We start from the raw sequence: 23,728 nt of genomic DNA, 5'->3' as shown, positions 1-23,728 counted from the left end.
GTAAGATCATGCAACCTAACAGTCACATACTTCCAGAATGGTTGAATCATTGGACAGTCCCAAAACATTTGTAAAAATGTGCCAGTGGCGCCAAGGTTACAGAAACTGCAGAATGGATTGGGTATATGTTTCATGCAATATCGCTTGTAAGGTGTATAATAGAAACGATGGATAGTCTTAAAATGAATAAGTACATGACTAAGGTTTTTAGAGGTAAGGCCAAGATTTGACCAAATTGTGTCCCAGTCTGGGTGGAATCCTAACCAGGAAAGTTCCAAATCCCACTTTGATAGTATCTTTAAAGGCTTGTGAACACTACTGAGTAAAGAATTCTAGATTACTGTGACCGCCCCTCTAGGATCTTTGACAGGATTAATCCAGTTAAACATTGGGTGGTCAGCCAAAACAGAATTCCATGGCACGCCATAAGCTTTCATAGCAGATCGCAACCTCAGGTACAAGAAAAAAGAAAAGCCAGGTAGGCTGTATTCTGCTTGGATATCCTGGAATGTGCGCAAACCAATCCTGTCAAAAATATTGGAAAAAGTAAAAACCCCTTTAGATGACAAAGGGTAAACAAAAGGTTGTTGGTCAGACAAGAAGTGAGCATTATGCCATAGAGGAGATTGCAGAGAGAATTTCTTTGAATGGCCCATTGTTTTTCCAGCACTGTACCAAGCAGCTAAAGTGGATGAAATAACCTTGCCAAATTTATGGTGCGGGTTGCGTTGTCCTATACCTGTGAAGGGCAGATCTTGAAGTCTATGGGGATGTACGATAGCTGATTCTATGTTTCTCCATGGCACTTTACTGTCTTTGTCCGTCCAAGTTCGCATAGCTCTAATCTGGATTGCCCAGTAATAAATCTGAAAATTAGGGAGGGCAAGGCCACCTTCTAATTTTGAGCGCTGCAAAACAGAAAAACGTATTCTGGGTTGTCTGCCATTCCAGACAAATCTAGATACTGCAGAGTTTAACTCTTTAAAATATTTGGGAGGTGGTGTAAATAGTACCATAAAAACAAGAAATTCAGGCGTGGTAGAATATTCATCTTAATTGTACTGATTCTGGCTTGCATTGAGATCTGAAGGTTAGTCCATCTTTGAAGGTCAATTTTATTTTCTGGCTGAGTTCACTAAAATTTAATTGGATGATTCTTGACAAAGAATCCGTTATTCTGATTCCTAGGTATGTGAATGATTTAGTGAACATAATATTATTAGGAAGGGAAATGTGGTGAGGGATATTGTTAAGAGCCATTAAGGAGGATTTATCCCAATTTATCATGTATCCAGACATACTGCTGAAATGGTGGAATAACTTTAGGACGTTAGGTATAGAGTTTTTTAAGCCTGAAAGATACAAAATGATGTCATCCGCATATAACGATATATAATGTTGCGACCCAAATAAAGTAATTGGAGCAATAACTCGGCTTTGTCTGAGAGCTTGGGCTAAGGGTTCCAGTGAAAGTGCAAAAAGAAGTGGTGATAGGGGACAGCCTTGACGACAACCCCTCTGTAATGGAAAGGGTAGAGACTGATAAGTGCCTGTTGAAATAGAAGCTATTGGGTTACTATAAAGAGTTTGAATGGCATATATGAATTTAGGACCGAGACCAAAATGTTCCAGTACTGTTCATAAAAAGTCCCACTCAAGTCTGTCAAAAGCTTTGAGCGCGTCAAGGGAAAAAACTGCACAAGTGTCAGTATATGTGTGAGAATGTTCAATGATGTGCAATAAACGTCGCATATTATCTGCGGCCAACCGTCCTCTAAGAAATCCAGTTTGGTCACAATGAATCAAAGTATCCATGAAGGGCTCAATCCGGGAAACCAAGGCTTTGGCCAGAACTTTAACATCACTATTAATTAAAGATATTGGGCGGTAACTAGAACAATTCAATGCATCTTTACCTTTCTTATGTAACAAAATGATAAGCGCTGTGTTCTGGTCCCTATGAAGAATACCATGTTTAATCGCATAATTCATAGAATTCAAGATTAAGGGCCCAACAACATCCCAAACAGCCAGGTAAAGCTCTGGGGGAATTCCATCAGGGCCGGGGGATTTCCCTTTTTTAAGAGATTTGGCCGCATTATGAAATTCTTCCAACATTAGAGGTTCTTCTAGGAGGTCTCTGTCCTCTTCTGGTAGGATAGGCAAGTTCAAGTTCTCTAAAAACGTTTTGCATATGTGTCTGTCAAGAACCACCTCTGAAGAGTACAATGTGGAATAAAATGCTTTAAAGATATTATTAATAGCCCTAGGATCTGTGACTATTTTGCCATCACTGTTTCTTAACATATCAATATTTGCTTTGGACTCGGTTTCCTTTAACCTCAATGCAAGCATATGGCTAGTTCTATCTGAATGAAAATAATATTTTTGCTTAGTTCTGTGAATAATGAACTCAGCTTTAGACATTGACAGGCTATTGTACTCTTTTTACAACAGTGACAAATTCTGAGCAGCCTCTTCTGAGAAAGATTGGGACTGCTGGTGTTCCAAAGACCTTATTTCTTGTTCAAGGTAGTCAAAGCGCTTATTTTTAAGATGCTTAGCCTTTGAAGAAAAGGCAATGCAGTTCCCTCGTAGATAGCATTTAGTAACCTCCCATAACACCTGAGGGTTTGAGCAATGATCCGTATTACTTTCCAAAAATTCTATAAGCCCAGATCTAAGTTGGTCCATAAATGTAGCATCATACAGCAGGGAGTCATTAAAGCGCCATCTACGGAATTTAGCATGAGCTGTAGCAGGTATGAGATTACAAAAAATGGGAGAGTGATCTGAAATCAAAATAGGTAAAATAACAATATTGGATACACACTGAAGCAAGGGAGCACTAACCAGGATATAATCTATTCTTGAAAAGGATTTGTGCCTGAGGGAATAGAATGCGTAGCCCTTCGTATGGGGATTGTGTATGCGCCATGGGTCAATTAGATTTAATTCTGTAATGAACCTATTTAGAGAGGATGTGGACATTACAGTAGAGGGGTTACAACCAGATGAGCGATCAAGTTGAGGATGAATTGAGGCATTAAAATCTCCCCCTATGATGACATCCAGATCACTAAATTGCAGCAGTTTTCCACAGATATTATTTAGAAAATGTTGATCAGGCTCATTTGGAGCGTAAATGGATACCAACAGGAGTTTAGAATGATTTAGTGTTACAGCCGCATACGCAAAACGGCCAAGGTCCTCTCCTCCCAGTAAGTCTATGGTTAAATGTAGCGACCTCTTTGCAAGTATCAGCACACCTTTGGATTTATTAGTAGGCACACGAGTATGTCAGTAACTTGTTTTTTTTATTTTGAAAGCGGGATACATCCTCCTTTTTCAAGTGCGATTCTTGAACTAACTAATTGCTTTACGATGCAAAAATTCTAGACAACGGGTACGCTTAACCGGTGAATTCAGGCCACGCACATTCCAGGATATAATATTTTGATCAGACATAGCCTATCAACTAGTAGTAGTACAGCAGGATTGGAAAAACATTTCTGGGAAACGATTATTAACAATAAGCCGTCTAGTGCCCTTAGGGCAAAATACCGTGAGCAAAAAAGAGCCGCAAGAAAGTTTATAGCTGCCAGCAAAATAATAACATTCCAAACTATATACAGAACATACTTTACAAGCTGCAAGGGGTTCAAAAGAGCCCATTTGGCCAGTACAAAGTTAGAAATTGTAAGAGACGTGACTCCTCCTAGTGGTGCAAACTCCCCCACCCCACTCGTTACAATAATGCTGTATTCAGCAAAAATAAAGCAATATGGTCTTGCGCCCCTTCATAGTGAAAAGAAATAAAATAATAACAATAATAATAAATTAAATGATAATAAAAATAAATAAACTAATAGTAATACTAATAATTGTAAAATTAACGAATAATAAAAATAAATAAATAAACAAGTAAATAAAAAATAAAATATATATTTTTTTTATTATATATATATACATATACAAATAAAATAAATAGTAAATAAAATGAAAAAATCAGTAGTCTGGTTCCAACAGACGCAAACTGAAAATAAACCTCAGCTATCGACCCAAGGAATGACCTAGACTAGATAAATCTTGTGATTGCTCTTGCAGTCTATGCTAGCCTACAACACAAGTGATATGCCTGTTGCGTTAAGCGTCAAGATAATCTCAGCTGAAATGGAAACAATAGAAATCATACTTCACCCATATTACAGCATCAAGAAAAAAGTCCACAGTCCCGTACTGAAACATTGAACAGGCTAGCTTGCGATGTTGCTTGCAATGGTCAGTGTAGGCTGTCGCTGATGCTCTGCTGTATCAATCTGGTGTGTATCCATCTCAGAGCTACGGTCCTCCGGCGCTTCGTCCTCCCGCCTAGATGAGGAGCTGGCCCCACTGCAGGTCAAGTTGTTAGAGAGGATGAACTGCTCTGCTTCAGATGGAGACCGACATAAAATTTGCCTACCACGATAGGTGATCTTTAGTGTGGCTGGGAACAAGAGAAACGTTTGAATCCCGAATGCTTCTATCCGCTTTCTCACCTCCGCAAAGGCCTTTCGTTTCTTAGTGGTTTCTGTGCTGAAATCCGGGAAGAAGCGCAAAGTGTCCGTGCCATGCTTAACGGGATAAGCGGCTCTTGCACCATTCAGGATTGCTTGTCTATCAGTATAGTCTAGCAACTTGAATATAATTGTGCGTGAGCGGCTAACGTTGGTTGTTTTATCGGAGTATAGGCGGTGGGCTCGCTCTGTTTTTATGTCTCGGTCAGCAACAGATGGGATCCACGTAGGCAGATTCGCCTTTAAAAAGGCGATGCAGTTGTCACCCTCCACTCCTTCACTCAGCCCAACTAAGCGCAGGTTGGATCTTCTGCTTCGGTCCTCCATATCTGCCACCTTGGGGCTCAGCTTGTCAATGTTCAGCCTCATAGCGTTGACCTGGTCTCTGTCATGTCTAGCTGCTGATTGCGTAGAATCGCATCTTGACTGAAGTCGATGAATGGATTTCTCCAGCTGTTCAATCTGGCCAGTGGCTGTCGTTATAGTGTCAGTGGTATTCTTCAGTTCAAGTCTAAGATCCAATATTTGCGGGAGCAACACATCATCTAAAGCAGCTTTTACCGCGGCAGTGACGATTTCATTTAGCTCTGCTCTCTGTTCAGCTAAGGCCTGCTTCACTCCTACTAAGATGGCGCTGTCCAGGTCTGCTTTGGAAATGCTAGACGATGATTCCTTGAATTTCTTCTTGACAGGAGAGAGATCGGTTTCTTTAGCTGCACCAGTGCTATGTGATACCAACATTTTAGAGGTTTTGACGTAATTAAACATAGTTTGCTTTCTAATAAACTGAAAGTAACGAGTTGTAAGTGGAGCGCACACAATTCACGTCTGCACCGCCATGAATCGGTCACGTGCCTCTGTAATCTTCCATTTTCAAAACAGGGTGGCTATTGGCTATTTTTCGCTTTATTTGGACAGGAGCCGACGCTACAATACGTTTAGAGTGCCCGCTACTGGATGAGATGGCAAACAATAAAATAAAATACAAATGGTCTAATCATAGACTGTAAAAAATGCGCTAAACATGGCACTTTAAAAACCGGTTAGTTTATTTATAGTTCGGTTACGGATATTTCACGTCATGTTTGAATGCATATTCGAATATCGAATAAAAAGTGACAGCCCTACAGTGTATATCGTTAGTGAACGTGTATATATCTAAGCTAACACTGGTCTCTCACCAAGACACCTGCCCTGTTCTCCACTGGTTCTCCTCACACCACAACTCAATGTGTCTCTGACCGTTCTGTCTAACATTAATCCTGGCCTGTCCCTGCGGCTCATAACTGTACGGCTGTGGTCCATCATACGACGAGTGAGTATGAACAATTTCCTCAGCGTCCGAAATGTCATTGCGATCCATTGTTTTCCTGTTGTCTGAATCGACCGCTCTCCCGCCGTTACGTCACGCCCATTTCGGGTGCAGAAGTAACATTTTCTCACTAAAACGACTCCAGAAGGAAGCGCCTCTGTAGCGTATTTATAAGTATATTTGAAAGAAAATCGGGTTCCCACATTATTTTTCTATACATTGACTCGTTGGGTCCTCTAACCTGCAATATGCCCTTTAAAGCATGTTGAGGGCCTTTCTGGACCCACGGTCTGTGTGGATAACTAGCCGGAATCTGGCCATTTATAGATTTGTTATACAACGTATTTATGATATGTATGAGGTAATGTACGGTTCTATTGGTTAGATCTGTATTACTCCCCTTAAAACTTTCACTATATATTCCATAACCCAAGAATCCTGGGCTGAGCTCGTCTCCCCAGCGCAAGTCGTTGTTCAGTCGACTGCTAATTGTTACAGTTTGACTCTTTGTTTTCCCCTTTTTCTTAGTGTTTTGGTTTAGTCCTATTCAGTTTTACCCGCTCCTCGTTTGTCCTCAGTTTATTCACCTGTGTTTAGTTAATTATCTTCATCCATGTCACCTGTCTCCTATTCATTATTGTCATCAGTCTCTGTATTTAGTTTCCCTCAGTTCATTCAGTCTTGGTCCGTTTACTGTGTTTAATGTTATACTGTGTTCTCCTGAGTTTGGAATTAAATCCTGTTTATTTCTATTCTTCGACTCTTTGTGCTTCCTACCACCGTGTACCGTAACACTAATAAAGACCGGAATGAGGCACTTGTTTTTGTTGCAAGTTTTCATTTCTAACAGCTACAGAATTAACAATGTATCATCACGATTTGGTTCATAACTCTAAAAAACAGGGAAACTTACACATTTTTTTTTAAGAAATAAAAGCTATACAATTATCTCGATTGGTTTTTGCAATTGTTTTTAATGACACAAGGCATGTATTATAGGCAGTGTTGTGTTGCTTCCCTGAAACTGTCATTGCCTGCGCGAGAGATCCAACGCGCAATGTCGCAATAATAACATTTTGTAAGCTATTACTCTATTTATTATTAAATTATTACTAATTTATTTTCTAATCACAGTGAATGCCAAAACGGTCATCTCTTTAGACAAATAAAACTGTTCTGACACATATAACTCTTGAAATTTAATGGGGAGAAGTTATATAGTTGAGCAATGTTATTATAGTTGTGTTTTGTTCTTTTATTTAAGTCATTTTAGTTTTAGTCTTAATAATTAACAGCTTATTTCAGCTACTTATTAACAGACACTGTAATAAATAAAAAAGGTTAATTTAAATTATATGTTTATTATTTACATAATAAATACAACATGCTCACATCACTACAGAGATATACTGTATGTATTTAATCATTAAAGGGACAAAAATATTTAGATAAATCAGATTTTAACGCGGATATGTGCATTTTTCATCCGTTGGTTATCACTGTCAGTCTTAAATCTTGTGAGTGATAATTTAGCAGATTCAAGAAAGAAATGAGAAATAAAAATCATAAATGGATTGTAGAGAAAGACAAAAACGTGTATTGTTGAAGCTGGCTACACAATGAAAGTCTTATTTACATCATGTGTCCATATTTTGTTGCTTGAGAAAACCTAAATGATAATGCGCTCTAATAATCTGCACAAAATAAGATTGTATCAAAGGTTTTGGTCGACTACCATCTGTACAATAACAACATTTATTCACAGTGGTGAATATGTATAAATGACTGTATTTAAATTAATTAACATTACGTAACATATTATAAATATGATCATTCCTATGCTTAAAATGCATTGTGTTATGTAGTGTCTAATCTTTTAGATAAAAATAGATAAAACGGTTAAAATAGTGTCTTTATATCACACATCAGCCTGTCGTTGTCTGACTTGTGTGTGTAAACGCAGCACTTTCGATAGTTTGGTGACCTGTGTGTACTCATCCTTGACACCAAGGCCTAGTATCAAGACGAATCCTGCAAAAGCACTGAATAAATAAAGATACTAACAAAACATTAACGAATACACAAATCCACACATTGCTGCATAAATAAATACGTATACGTGTGTGAGATGAGAGAAACGAATTACTAAATGGCTGGAAAAATGAAAATCTGAATTTTTTTTTTCTCCTTATCCGCATTGAAAACATTGTCTGGTCGTTGTGAAAGCACTGCAATTGCACATTAACATAACATTAGTATTGATGTTATTGCAGTCAGGCCTAGCAGAGATCCCGGACACAAGCAAACACTGCTTAACGAGAGTCTACCTCCTGTGATGTTTCTGAATCACTCATTACAGCAATCAGACAATGACAGAGATTAACGATGATTGATTGACAGCTCCTCCTCATTTGCATGTTGCATGAGTTATGCATGTGCTTTTCTATATTTGGATTTTCCACAATCATTCATGTTATATAATACTTTTTGTAAATGGCTCTACACATTTATGCATTTCTATATGTATTTAGGCAAGGATATGTATTCATTTAGCCTACTTAAGCTATTTATTTGTGTAAAAAACATTTTTTACGTGAGCCCAACACCACTTACTTTCACTTTCGCTTTAAATTATTTAGTTTTGGCTTGTTTAGTTATTTTTACATTCTTGTCCTGTTCTGAATATCATTAAATGTAAAGGATTTGTTGTGGAGTGGGGGCACAAAAATAGCCTATAGCTATGTATGTTTGTAGTGTTTACAATTGTAGGTCTACATTATGACATTTCACTTTATTTACCGGTATTATTTTTAAAAGCAATAAAATCAAATGCCACTTAATACGTGACTTGGCTATCATCAAAAGCGGTGCTGAGCTGAATTTGTGCCATCTATGCACAACAGTGTTATCTATCTATCTATCTATCTATCTATCTATCTATCTATCTATCTATCTATCTATCTATCTATCTATCTATCTATCTATCTATCTATCTATCTATATGTCTGTCTCTGTCTGTCTGTCTATCTATCTATCTATATGTCTATCTATATGTCTGTCTCTATCTATCTATCTATCTATCTATCTATCTATCTATCTATCTATCTATGTCTGTCTGTCTGTCTGTCTGTCTGTCTGTCTGTCTGTCTATCTATCTATCTATCTATCTATCTATCTATCTATCTATCTATCTATCTATCTATCTATCTATCTATCTATCTATCAAACTCAAAACCTTAAAACTTATTCAAGCTTTCTAGCAAGGCTTTTTCAAGCAAATTTAAAGTTTGTCTACAAAACTTTTTTTAATCTAGTTTGTAATAATCTATTCATTATTGTCATCAGTCTCTGTATTTAGTTTCCCTCAGTTCATTCAGTCTTGGTCCGTTCTCGTTAATGTTATACTGTGCCCACAGACGCATTCACATTTTACAGCGCTGTTTGACTTATCAACGACATTTGTTTACCAGTCCAGGACATATAATCGTTCAAATCGTTCACGTCCAGTGATTAATTCCTGATACGCATATATAAAAGAACTAAAGTAATCTCTACAAAATAATTATTCAAAAAAACCTTCATCGAAAACCTCTATCAAGCAACTATGAGAGGTCCGTTTAATCCAGCGCCGAGAAAAGTAACGGGTATCACGTGACAGTACCGTACATGTGTGTGTCATCAAAATAATGCACACAGCTAAATAATTACGTTAACTAATTTGAATAGTCACTGAATGAAATATAAACAGCATAGAGTTAAATGTATAATAAAGTTTAAAAAAATATATTATTTATATCCGTATAAGCCCCGCCTACTCCTCATTGCGTCACTCGCGCTCCTGCTGTCTCTCTGTTTTCTCAGGTTTCAGCGGAACTGCTGCGTGGCGATTCCCACAACTCCCAGCATCTGATGGGGAAAACACACGGCGCGATTTAACAGAGGATGACATCTGCTCTCTAGACTCACATCTACACACTTTCAGGAGCGCCTTTAGCACCTTCAAACATGCAGATCAGCGACATAAAACATCGACAGAAGAGTTCAAACAAGCAGCAGAACGGGGAGAAACGGAGAAGTGAGGATGAGACGAAGAAAGAGTCCGTCATCAGAGAGAGTTTCAGTCCTGATGAGAAGAAGAAAGACAGTTTAAGTCCTGATGAGAAGAAGAAAGAGTCCGTCATCATCAGAGAGAGTTTCAGTGCTGACGTGAAGTTCTCCGTCAGTCTGATGTGTCTCGCGCTCTCCGTCATCGTCGCGTGGTCAGTTCACTTCTGTCTCTAACATTAATAAAAATACATCAGTTTTCCTCTGTCTATAAGTGTGCTTTCATCTGTCCTCCGCAGGCTGCATCTCCAGCAGAGCGCAACGCTAGCAGAAATGAGGGAAAAGTACGAGTATTTGCAGGAGAAGAGCCGCAGGGTGGAGGATCTCGACGAGAAACTGACTGAAGTCTCACAGCAGGTCTGTGTAATCCAGTAAATACACTCTAAATACTAATCTCATAGTTGAGTTTGTGCTTGTTTCATATATTCTTCAAAAACCTTTACACTGTTTACACTAAACAAACTCATTTGGGTTATACTTTACATTAAGGTTTTTTTTTGTTAACATTAGTTAATCTGAACTAACAATAAACAATACAGCCATATGGAAGCTTGTTTACGCCACAGAATAAAACATTAAAAAAGGTAATTTCGATTTTTTTTTCCCTCAGACTTGCGTGATATAAACTTGAAATTCCGAGTAAAAAAAGTTGCAATTTCAAGAGAGAAAAAATCTGAAATGTGAGGGGGAAAAAGTCAGAATTGTGAGAAAAAAAGCCAGAATTTCAAAAGACAAAAAAGTAAAAATTGTGTGGGGAAAAAAAACCTAAAATGTGAGGGAAAAAAAGTCAGAATTGTGTAATATAAATATAAGTGAACTCCTGTAAAGCTAAAGTGAAATGTAAAGGAGTTACTGTTCTAGTGTTTGCAGTGCGTATGCTGTCTCCCAGACTGTAGCCGCCTTTCCATTACCCTTCAAATTGCGCAAATTGAAATTGCGAATTGAAAATACGCCCACTGGAAACACGTCAATTTCGCAAAAACTCCTATATATCGCAAAAAAGTTTTTTACGTCCGTGTGAGATGGTTTATAAATAAACATTTTGCTGATGAGGAGTGATTGGACAGAAGACGAGACGGAGTTCTTTATCAAACTCATAAAACACAAAAGAATTACAGGAATACTGGCTTCTAAACCTCAAAGAAATGCTCAGGCATTTCACAATAGTTTTTTTTTCAGAAATTTAGAAAATATCGTAAAAGTTTTGGTCAAATCTGTAATGGAAACGCAGCTTGTGTTGCAGTATTAGCGCTAGCTCAGCGCTGACGCGTGTGTGTGTGTGTGTGTTGTGACGCAGCTCCAGGCCTCCGCAGACGCCGCTACACTCCTGTCGAAGCTGCGCCTCTCGCTCGGCTCCGTCCTCAACACGTCAGCGGCGCTGCGGGAGCATCAGGACTCGTCCTCCCGCCAGCTCCACACACACACACAGCAGAGCGCCGAGCTCCGCGCGCTACACACCCACTCCCGCGGCGCGCACACACAGGTGGCGGCGCAGGTGAACGCGCTGGAGGAGCGTCTGCGGGGGCTGGGGGAGCGTCTGCAGGAGGTGCAGGACGGCGTGCGCGGGAACACGCGGGCGCTGGAGCGCGGCGAGGAGGAGGAGCTGCAGCGGGTGCGCGAGCTAGCGGAGCAGAGTGACTCCAGCGTGTCCCGGCTGCAGGAGCGACTCGAGCGGCTAGCGGCGCAGGCCCGCGGGCTCCAGGAGCGGCTGAGGGAGGAGGCCGGTCGGGCTCAGCAGGGCGAGGAGGAGGCGCTGGAGGAGGCCGTGCGCTCCATGCTACGTGTCCGAGCGCTCCTCAGCGCCACCCGCAGGACAGTCCAGGAGCTGGAGGAGCAGGTGCAGAGCCTGGAGAAGCGCAGGACGAGGAGACGCCACCCCAGACCACAGGCTAACACCGACACTGGCGAGAGCTGAGCCCAGGAGCCGGACCCGCACATACGCTACTTCTACTTCCCTCATGGATTGTGGCGGGGTCAATGTGACCCGGTTTGATCTTTGAGCTGTCGGAAATATCAGTTAACCTGTGTTTTTTTTCTTGGAATTGTGTGACTTTTTCTCATTTAGGGTCATGAACAAACATGCAATGTTTCAACACTCTGATGTGTTTTGACTAGGGCTGGGATTTGAAAATCTCAACACTTGAGGTAAGGAATCGGATACTTGTTATACAATGAAAATTTCCATTCCTCTTATCGATTCCTGTGTGCGCATTTCAATATGACTTTAGACAATTCAAGCGTGAGACGCCTCAGTTTTCTGCACCGCAGGCGTGTGTGTGTGTATGAGTATACTGGATCCGTGCAGCTCTTAAAGTGACAGCAGGCTAATATTCCTGCCGTCTCTATGCTAACACTAATCAAACAACAGATAGAGAGAAAATTCACTCGTTCTTGACTGCACTTTATAAATTAAATATACATTACAAATATAGCTACAAAAGTTTCTCAGTGTTATTTTACATGTGATTACAGTTTCTGTACCTCAATACCTGAAAATCTTAAAACACTGTTTATTTGATATTTCAATTTATAATTCTTTTATTACATGGCTTGGTTGAATTCTAATGTAGAATGCGGTCTGTTATTTCTTGGTAACAGACTGTTGCTAAGTATAACACACCGTTGCCATGAAAAACAGAGCGTTGCTATGGACACAGTTCTGTTCACTCTGGAGGATAAACTCCTTTAAATCAATAAACTCCTTTTTAAATCAATATTTTGTGTCAAAATTATTGATTTATCTGGTAGGTAGCCATGTAATAAGCGGGATACTGGTCCTGATCAGCCTGTCGGGGTTGTACTATTCGCTATAACAACCGCCTCGCTTTACATTATCCCTTACTTATTTGTTCTTTTTTAATTACTGAGTGTTTTGCTTGTCTTTAAAAATGCTTGAAATTGATATTAGTTAGGCTAGTTGTTTTTCTATGGTGTTTTTAAACCTCAGGCAAACGCTCCTTGTATAAGTGTTCTTTAGCCTGTTAATCTTTGTTCATGATATTCCGCTACAATTAAATGTTTTGCAATAAGACTAAATGTGAATGATAACTGTTTTTTGTTGTTGTTTTTTACCTTATTGGAATCGAAATCGATAAGCAGAATCGAAATCGTTAAGATTAAAACGATACCCAACCCTAGCTTTGACATACACACGCTAAATAACTGTTATGTTCGTGGGTCCATTTGACCTGCATATTTTAATGTTCGACTAAGGCAAATGTACAGACCCAAAATAATAACATTTCTTGGTTATATTTTGTAATTTTAGTTTTTTTACTACCCTATTAAGCTTAAAAAAGGAGCTTTTCCCCACTTAGTTTTACTGACAAAATATTTTTCAGTATAGAAATGAGCTATCATTTCTTTTTTCAATCTGTCTGAAACACTATTAAACCACTTTGACCCATATAGACAGCTATTCAAAAGCAACAGTACGGGCCTCTGGTCTATTGGTTAGCCAACATGACATCATGACTTTGCGTAAACATACACGCCACCCTCTAGTCAAGTGGTGTGTTATCTATACGCATTTTGAGCTATCCGCGTGTATGTCCACGCCGAAACAAACCGTTATCTTTTGCGTGTATGTCTACGCCGTTAAATGTCCGAGTGATTCCGCGTGTATGTGTACGCCGTTAAATGTCCGAGCGAAATGAAGCAAAATGTAGATCTACATCTGTGGAGCAATATTTTTTTCCCTAGGATGGTAGGGGAAGACTCATAAATGGTATTAACCCCAGTGACGGGTAGGTTTAGGGACGGGGTTGGGGTAGGTCATATATTTATATATACAGTAATGTAACGTTAAGTCAACGGCGTTGATAAACACGCTGAAAAGCGATTATGCGTGTCATACATACGTAATTTCATGAGATCAGTCTGGGTTAGCCATGCCGGATTTATGTGAGCCCTGAAGTGCAGTCAGATTAAGTTATGGGTTATTCTCTCATTGTGATTGGTTGATCAGGGACCAATCAGTGACCAAGCAGCTTTGTGTGTGTGTGTGTGTGAAGTGCAAGAAGCAGAGTCTACAGAACAAAAGATGAGACAACTTGGCAAAAGTAAACATTCATTTCATTATACAGTCATATTAAATTGTTCAGTTATGATGTTTTGAGCATAAATGTAAAAAAAAAAAAAAAAAAAAAAAAAAGTTGGGAAAATAATGAATGCAAAAAAAGTCGGAATGCAGTTTTTCTTTTTTTTTTGCCAAAAACAAAACTTTAATAAAAGTGTTTAAAAACATTTTCATAAATAATATGTTCAGATATAAGTCTTGTGTAATGTTTGATAAGTGTTGGTATTAAAATGTTACTGTTTGTAAACCTGTGCTGAATCGGATCAGGGTGAGTTTGAGCCGCACCGCACAGCTGTATCCCGACAGCGGACCGTGCCTGAGCGTTACAGGAGCGCTCAGTGTCGTTAGCTTAAAGGGACAACAGGCAGGAATCCCGTTTTTGTCAAACAGTGACCCCTAGAGTCGCTGTGGAGAACTTGTATTTAACGTTAATGTCGTAAATACCACTCACGCAGAGCGTGACATGGCGTGACGTGTTACATAGTATACAATAGTGCATTGTGTTTAATTTGTCGTTTAATGAGATCTAATATACACTCACCGCCCACTTTATTAGGTACACCTGTCCAACTGCTCGTTAACACTTAATTTCTAAGCAGCCAATCACATGGCGGCAACTCAGTGCATTTAGGCATGTAGACATGGTCAAGACAATCTCCTGCAGTTCAAACCGAGCATCAGTATGGGGAAGAAAGTTGATTTGAGTGACTTTGAACGTGGCATGATTGTTGGTGCCAGAAGGGCTGGTCTGAGTATTTCAGAAACTGCTAATCTACTGGGATTTTCACGCACAACCATCTCTAGGGTTTACAGAGAATGGTCCGAAAAAGAAAAAACATCCAGTGAGCGGCAGTTCTGTGGGCGGAAATGCCTTGTTGATGCCAGAGGTCAGAGGAGAATGGCCAGACTGGTTCGAGCTGATAGAAGGGCAACAGTGACTGAAATAACCACTCGTTACAACCGAGGTATGCAGCAAAGCATTTGTGAAGCCACAACACGCACAACCTTGAGGCGGATGGGCTACAACAGCAGAAGACTCCACCGGGTACCACTCATCTCCACTACAAATAGGAAAAAGAGGCTACAATTTGCAAGAGCTCACCAAAATTGAACAGTTGAAGACTGGAAAAATGTTGCCTGGTCTGATGAGTCTCGATTTCTGTTGAGACATTCAGATGTTAGAGTCAGAATTTGGCGTAAACAGAATGAGAACATGGAACCATCATGCCTTGTTACCACTGTGCAGGCTGGTGGTGGTGGTGTAATGGTGTGGGGGATGTTTTCCTGGCACACTTTAGGCCCCTTAGTGCCAATTGGGCATCGTTTAAATGCCACGGCCTACCTGAGCATTGTTTCTGACCATGTCCATCCCTTTATGGCCACCATGTACCCATCCTCTGATGGCTACTTCCACCATGTCACAAAGCTCTAATCATTTCAAATTGGTTTCTTGAACATGACAATGAGTTCACTGTACTAAAATGGCCTCCACAGTCACCAGATCTCAACCCAATTGAGCATCTTTGGGATGTGGTGGAACGGGAGATTCGCATCATGGATGTGCAGCCGACAAATCTGCGGCAACTGTGTGATGCCATCATGTCAATATGGACCAAACTCCCTGAGGAATGCTTCCAGCACCTTGTTGAATCTATGCCACGAAGAATTGAGGCAGTTCTGAAGGCAAAAGGGGGTCCAACCCGTTACTAGCATGGGGTACCTAATAAAGTGGGCGGTGAGTGTATGTTGTTAGGGGTGAGAATTTTCACGTGATTAAATGCATAGATCCGACTATTATCCCCATGAACTTTAATGGTCCAGTGGCAGAACTTTTGCCAAGTGTGTCAGAGGTTCTGGGTTCTAATCGGTACTAGTAGTATAGTTTATTTTCCTCATCAAAACCGATTGTTTATTAGTGATTGTATATCAAGCATGGACAAGTTTTTTGTGCATTAGGTTTTGTGATTTCACCGTAACAAATATAGAGAGTCTCTCAGTCCCCGCAACGGATTGAGGCGCGCGTCCGTGTGAAGACTATGCGCGTCACAACAGAACACTGTATCCACGCCACTGATCGCAGCGGCCACAGTCTATGAGCGGCAAGCACTTTGGTCACTTGATTTAAAAAACAACACATTTCAGATCGCCTCTTATTTAACAAACGAACGAAATGAATGCTCTACTAGAGTTAACTGGAGATGTTATCCGTGCCGCGAGATGTTTCAATGGGGACATTTCACACCCGCAAATTATGCCTATGCTCGTGTCCGACTCCTCGCTCGGTCAGTCTGCCGTTTCCTCTTTCTCTGTTCCTCCGACAATGCTTTCGTGTATTTGTGTGTATGTGTGCAGTGCCGTAAAGGAATATGTTACATCGCGAGAGCTGATATCACGCGATACTTCCTGACACGGCCCGCCGCACCAAAGTTGCAAGTGGGATTTTTCCGCTCACAGGCACCAGGGGGGGGCGAGAAGGCCACCATTCAGCCCGAAAGAAGTCAAATAACCATTTCAATAACTCTGAAGCTGTTCAGTTAAGCTAAAAAAAACTGCATAGAATCCCTTTAATCCACAGCGCTTGAGCCGTAATGCTGATCACCACACACACACACACACACTTATGAGCACAGATCTGGGTGACAGTGAGACACTTACAGTGGAAGTCAATGGGGTTAAACTTCATCTGTGTCATTAGTACTGCTAAAGGACATCAACAATAGGTGTTAACACAAGGTTAGCACTTGCCAACCATTAGATAATAATATTCTGTGTGTGTGTCCCTGTGTGTTCGTGTGTGTGTGTCCCAGTGTGCGATGATGTGTGTGCGTGTGTCCCAGTGTGCGATGATGTGTGTGTGTTTTTATGTTATAAGCAAAAGCTTAATTTCTGGTCTTCTTTCTGACTGAAGTGTACTTGTGTCCTCTCTCTCGTGTGTGTGTGCAGTGTGCGCTGCTGTCCCAGACGCCGGTCTCCGCCCAGACCTCGGCTCTGTCCGCGGAGCTGTCTCGCCTGCAGGAGTGTGTGTCGGGCCTCGGCTCTCGGCATCAGGAGCTCCAGCAGGACCTGGCCCGGGCCGCGGGGGACGAGCTCAGCCGGAACCGCGCCGTGGCCTCTATCCGCACGGACCTGCGGCGCGTGACGGGCCTGCAGACGGAGCTGGAGGCGCTGCTCACACACACACGCGGCCTGGAGGAGGAGCTGTCCCGCACCGAGAGGCTGATGGTGAAGCGCATCGGGGACCTGCTGGCCGGCAGCATCGCCCGCGTGTCCGAGCTCAAGAGCAGCGCCGAGAGCAGCGGCCGGGCACTGGACCGCACACACACACTCCTGCAGCAGCTCTCCGACGACATCGTCAAGCTCTCGGAGCGGGTCCTGGCGCTGGAGAGCGGGCGAGCCAAGCTGCGCCGCACCCTGAGCTTCACACACGACCTGAAGCCCGCGGTCTTCACCGTCAGGCAGGACCTCGCCCTCCTCCAGCCCAAGCTAGACGACCTGACGCTGAGGATCGGCCTGCTGGCGGCAGACATGACGAGCCGAGAGCGAGAGCCGGAGCACGAGCCCACGAGGGACACACTCGACCCGACGCCCTGAACCACGAGCTCAACTCCACCAACACGCGATACCAGTCATTTCAAGTGGGAATATGACGAGACAAAGTGAGCTTTCGGTCCATTCCGGCCGATTCGCGAGTCGCACTCGCACAGTAAAAGCCAGAGGCGGGACTTATGGAGTGAGCAGCCAATCACAGCGCGGCGAATCCCACATTCACAACACTGTATTCCTGCAGGACACCGGCAGACACTCGTTACGTGTGACAGCGCCACCTACAGTCAAACCAACACTCATTCAGACACTTTTCTCACGTCATCACAGTTTATTGGCTATAGTTTAAGAAATGGTGATAAAATATGACAAGAACTTTGACTGGTTTTGTCCGTCCTTCTGTTAGACTCTCACACATGAATTATGTTGAATATCTGTCAGCTGTTAAATTTAACTACACAATTACATAATACCAGTTTAGCTCAACCAGTGACCAAGCAATGCTTCATGTTGTTCAGTCTGTGTGTAAAAAGAGCATTAGCAATTACAGAAAACACACTTCAGCAAAACATGGTCAGCTCAAAGTGGAGGAATCATATTTGCTCCCCAATTTGTATAAATGTCACTGGTAGTCTCTGTATGAAGAGTTGTTGGGTGTAATATGTCACAGTTTACTTTATTTTGCTCTCCTCACTTACATAAATGAACTATAGTGTCCTGCACACACTAGTAAACACATGATAATGACGTCAGTGTTCTGGATAGTAGTGTGTAGACTCAGACCTCAGAGACTGGAGACACAACTCCACTTGTCTCTTTATGCTGCACTTCATTGTGTTGCTTGATGTTGAAAACTAGTTATTGTTTTCATATTGTCGTAATTTATGAACATACTAATAAACACTGTTTGTCAGGTGGAGGTTTACTGTCAAGTGTTGCACAGTGTCTAAAGTTTGGGTAATATTTCACAAAGTTACTGTTTTTTTTCTGTATTTTTGATCAAATAAATGATGAGCATAAATGACAAACTAATTTTTGTTCTCTCTGTTTTTCAATAATTTTAAGCATCTGCTGTCAGGGTGATTTCCCATGCATGTATGAAGTCGGTTCTCCTCACGTTCGCACACACACACACACACATAGAAAAACCACATGTAATTCATCATAAAGTCTGTCGACCAGAAACCGTCCAAGACTGGATGTGTGGATAATTTTGCCTGTTAATGCCAACTGCATACATTTTGGCACAGGTGTGTATTTTAATTTTACTATTTCACCCCCATTTCCTTTAAAGCAACACTATGCAGTTTTTCAACCTTCATATTATATTTCCAAAACCCTTGTGATGGTACATGGACTTACAATAGGTTGAAAGACACGTCTGCCATAGCCTGACGGCGTTTGTGTCGCTTTTACTGGCACTGCGTAACTTCGGGGTTTGGGTAGTAACTTTTTTAAAAGATAAAAATCTGCTAATATTGAATGTTTATTGTGGTCAACCAGCGTTGCCTGTCTTTGTTAACATATTTCCTGGCTAACTTTCCCTTGGTTGAAGACCGTGTTGCAGTTATTTTGAAGTATTTTTGTGTTAAACTTAAACTTGTATGTTATTTAAGGGTTATCATGATGTAATGTTCACTATGGTTTCACAAGGACAGGAGACTTGCAGGAAACAGGTGATTGTCTTAAAGGTGCAAAACGCAGGTTTCTGAGTTTTTGCAGAGCTACGCCCCCTCTGGCGACAAGCGAAACTGCAACCAGAGTTGTGCACGCTCATGGACCGCACGCATGCACGAGCTGTTCGTAACTAAAGGAGCATCTGCCGCACAGATCTTTGGTGTACAGCCAAAATGTCTTCAGAGGTAATAAAGTTATAAATCTGCAAGTCATTTCAAATATATGGAAGGAATGACATTTGAGTAAATTACTCTTATGTGTTGAGGGGAAAACGGGGGTAGTAAAAAACTTTGTTTATGTGTTGTGTGTTTGTATGTGTTTACTGTATCCACCTATGGTTGTATTGTTATGAAAACACGTTCATGAACAACATAATTGATTACTTCGCAATAGTTCAAAATAATAATCATACCGTAACCGGTTGGTCAACAACGTTCACTCAAATGTCTCAAGGTAATAAACAATCAAATGTCACCATGACGTTTTCATAAAAGCCAAACAGGCTAATCCGCCGAAGACTTGCGGGGTTCAGCCTGTTTTACTGATCTGCTAAGTAGAATATTCCAATAACAATACATCCTTTTTCTGTTATAATTTACTCAAAATTTGTGTCTAATTATCGGTCATATTTTTCAGCATGTTATATCACACTCAAGAATCTTGAACTGTTTTGCTAATCACTAAACTACATGTAGCGCTGATTTATTTAGTAGATATTTTGACAGGGACAATACACACTGACAAACATTAATGTGAAATGTGTCAATACTTTATTTAGTAAATAGTTAGTCTGCTAAACAGTATGAGTAAAGTAAAAATATTTACCCCTTTACCATTGTATTTCCCTTCCTGCAATGTTCAGAATAAAACATGTATTTTATCACAATACCAAAATATTTTACGTTTTCCTCGTTTTGATGGAATACGAGCTCTGACCAATTTGATGTTACTGTGGTGAGAAGCACTGATGATAGCAGTGACAGCAGTGAAAGGGGCAGAGCACAAGGGAGACCAAGGGGGAGAGGCAGAACTACTAGTGACAGGGGCAGGGGAGGAGGACGGGGTAGGGGTAGGGGCAGGGGCAGGGGAGGGGTCAGGGGAGGAGGCCGGGGTAGGGGCAGGGGAGGAGGTAGGGGTAGGGGCAGGGGAGGAGGACGGGGTAGGGGCAGGGGAGGAGGACGGGGTAGGGGCAGGGGAGGGGGACGGGGTAGGGGCAGGGGAGGGGGCCGGGGTAGGGGTAGGGGCAGGGGAGGGGTCGGGAGGAGGCCGAGGTAGGGGCAGGGGAGGAGGCCGGGGTAGGGGTAGGGGCAGGGGAGGGGTCAGGAGGAGGCCGGGGTAGGGGCAGGGGAGGAGGACGGGGTAGGGGTAGGGGCAGGGGAGGGGTCAGGGGAGGAGGCCGGGGTAGGGGAGGAGGCCGGGGTAGGGGTAGGGGCAGGGGAGGAGGACGGGGTAGGGGTAGGGGCAGGGGAGGGGTCAGGGGAGGAGGACGGGGTAGGGGCAGGGGAGGGGTCAGGGGAGGAGGACGGGGTAGGGGCAGAGGACAATCAAGATCTAGATTAATCAGTGAAGAGGACAGACAACGTGTGGCTCAGCTGTCTGCAGCCAGGACAGCAGAATTGCAGGTTGGTCTCACTGTACACGATCCAATTACATACATCCAGCCAAAATTGTAATATCAATGAATACTTATGATTGCAGGCACAGTTACAACGACTGACAATTGAAGAGAGGGATGAAGTACTCGAGATGGTAGTCACTCGTTTACCGGGTGTCCTTTTTGACATCATGGACTATAGGCAAGCTACACCCGGACTAGCTCCACCTAACAGTGGTCCTTTGACTTGGTGCACCTGTCTCAACTGCAGATTGATGCCTAGTGACATCGAGAACAGATGTTGTAGACAGGATCCAGCTGGCTGTGTCAGCAGAAGTGCACATATGGAACTTTACATTTTGGATGAGGGCATCCTGCGGCTGGCTCGTTTACTATGGAAAAGAAAAACAACACTGAAGTGATGTAACTAAAATAATGAATGAAAATAGATATCTTGCTTATATAAAAGAATAACAAGTTTTTCACAACAGACCTGCCCTCTTTGGACCTGTGACTGCACCAGATCTGCTGTAGGAGGGGGCACAATGCCAGACAGGGGTCCCAGTAACCGAGGGTTATCTGGTCTGTAGCTTCGTTTTCTTGGGAGTCCTCCTGCAGACTGAAGTCGTAATCCTAGAATTTTCATAAGCAGGTCAGGGATGTAACTATAGACTTTTGCCTCTTTCACTGCTTGTACCCGATAGCGCTGTGACTTCTTGCTGTACAGTCTTTTTTGCCTGCAGAATAAATTATATTACATTAGTGCTCTAAACATGCATTATATTGAAAAGTCATATAGCAATCACTTACATCACTTGGCCTTTGTTGTTGACATGTACAGGCCGGTTGTTGTGGTGGTTGTAGTCCAACGCCGCAAGAAATGTCCTGGCTTCATAGGCTTCAAATGAAAAGGCAAACCGCTTGCCAGCATACATGAGTATGTGGTTTTGGAAGGATTCTAGTTGTGAAGTTGTCCTAGGAAATATAATGAAATCAAATGACAATGGGTCATGGTCAGGAATGAATATTCATATTGAACAACGTAAAAATTGGATTATAGCTGTTTAGAGTAACATACTTTTTATTCAATTATTCAGATGGCCATACCTACAAAATAAACATTCTTACCGGAAGGTGAGAAACTTCTCAATATCCTTGAGCCATCTGCGGTTGAGCACTATTTGTGACAGAGCCACATGTGCTGTAGATCCAGGGGGTATGACCTCTCTTTCATCACCCAAAGGCCCATGGAGGCATCTGCCAAGGGCCCATTCATGTACTCCACTGACATGGTGGAGTACACCTCGCCACACACCCTAAAATACACAAATGTCTTTTACATAAACACCCCAGAACCTCTGTAATGTAATAGTAGAAGCAAAATTGACATCTATTACTACAGTACTTAACAATACTATTGCATGCACTTTGAATGATCATACTCACCATAAACTCATCTCTGTTGTCTGCAAGTTGACAAGCAAACCAAAAGTGGTTTACTATATCTTTTATCCAGGCAAGTATACTTTTTTGCCCTGACATTACTGAAACAATTGAATTCTTTCAACAGGCCGAGATGATGTTTGCATGTCACTCTCAACATGAAAATCATGTCACTCACAACATGAAGTCTCTTAGTGAGATTCTTTGCAGCATGCCAGACGTCAAGGCAATGTAAAACACCCTTCTCCTTGTATCTCCCCTTTTCTGGATCTGTTATGAAACAAACATTACATTACAAAAATGCAACCATCACCATCTCAAATTCAAAAAATATTCTTACGCACGAGTGAAGCAATCTGCACATGTGCGTCAGTCACTATTTCTTTGATGTTCAACTCCCTCAAAAGGACATCAAATGTTTTGATGAAGGCATCCTTCTCCATAGACGTGCTCTTCCTACCAACATGTCTTTTATCAACAGTGACAACGCTTATGATGTCTCGGCTCTCCAGCTCAATTGTAGTGTATGTGCAAAACATGGCTGAGTGTCCTTATAGAACAATAACGAACATATGAATTTACATACAATACATACATACATACATAAAAATAAAAAATAAATCAAGTGAAAAAAACTACTACGGTCTCCTCATAGCTGAAAACAAGAAAGCCATTGTTACCATACAGAATACAATGAGTACATGTACAGGTAATAATGATTACTACATCAGAGTAATATCTAAAATAGGATTAAATCAGAGCTAAACCAGGTCTAGACCCAGTAAAGTTAGCCTCTGAAGAAAGGTATTGTTTTACATAGAGTATAATACATTGTTTCCCCCACATACCTCATATATACTACATACAAAATGTACCACATTCCCGGGAACAATTTACCATTTTTACCGAAAAAGACAATATAGCCAATGCAACGGCGTTCTCCCTTGTTGGTCAATGACATGAGAACACCTTAGCATGTTAGCAATGGACACAAGGCTAACGTTATCGGCAGGCCATGCACAAAAACATAGTTAGCATCTTTTATTGGATATGTTTTATGTTTCATGTTGTACTATTCTTCCGAACACAATTCCTAGTTTATGAAACTGTTCACTAACAATGGTAGTAAAATCAATTCTGATTGTACATGTATCTAGCTTACGCTAAAGCATTACACATTTTACGCATCGTCATTTGTTGTCATACATAGATTGGCCGTATCAAACATTAGAGACTGGGCTATATCTTACCGTTTTATCAAGAAAAAAGCCAACTGAGGATCCCGTTTGAGACCAAGAGCAGACCGGAGATCTCTCCATTTGTTGAATGCCTTCCCGAGGTTGACTCTCGTCTTACTCCGACGCATGTCTGACTCCAATTTGGCCCTTTTGGTGACACTAGACAAAATCTTTTTTTTTTTT

The 23,728-nt window shown here is 41.6% G+C and overlaps 2 protein-coding genes across 2 annotated transcripts; one reads left to right on the top strand and one right to left on the bottom strand.

The window, feature by feature from the left end:
- Positions 1 to 9,871: 9,871 nt before the first annotated feature.
- ikbip (IKBKB interacting protein) lies at positions 9,872 to 17,645 on the top strand. Its single transcript, XM_056234843.1, has 3 exons — positions 9,872 to 10,127; positions 10,212 to 10,329; positions 16,994 to 17,645. Exons 1-3 carry the CDS (start codon positions 9,874 to 9,876, stop codon positions 17,639 to 17,641), a joined length of 1,020 nt encoding a protein of 339 aa, XP_056090818.1. The 5' UTR covers positions 9,872 to 9,873; the 3' UTR covers positions 17,642 to 17,645.
- A 147-nt stretch (positions 17,646 to 17,792) lies between these two features.
- On the bottom strand, positions 17,793 to 22,398 carry LOC130070121 (uncharacterized). Its single transcript, XM_056234407.1, has 5 exons — positions 22,311 to 22,398; positions 21,993 to 22,180; positions 21,675 to 21,839; positions 21,358 to 21,601; positions 17,793 to 17,831 (listed from the first exon to the last, which is right to left on the bottom strand). The coding sequence occupies exons 1-5, from the start codon at positions 22,311 to 22,313 to the stop codon at positions 17,793 to 17,795; spliced, it is 639 nt and encodes a 212-aa protein (XP_056090382.1). The 5' UTR covers positions 22,314 to 22,398.
- Positions 22,399 to 23,728: the final 1,330 nt, after the last annotated feature.

This window comes from Rhinichthys klamathensis, unplaced genomic scaffold, assembly GCF_029890125.1.
Source record: "Rhinichthys klamathensis goyatoka isolate OS25496 unplaced genomic scaffold, OSU_Roscu_1.1 h1tg000018l_1, whole genome shotgun sequence".
Classification (NCBI taxonomy): domain Eukaryota; kingdom Metazoa; phylum Chordata; class Actinopteri; order Cypriniformes; family Leuciscidae; genus Rhinichthys; species Rhinichthys klamathensis.
The sequence above is the reverse complement of the archived record's forward strand: the minus strand, read 5'-3'. Positions and strand labels throughout refer to the sequence as shown.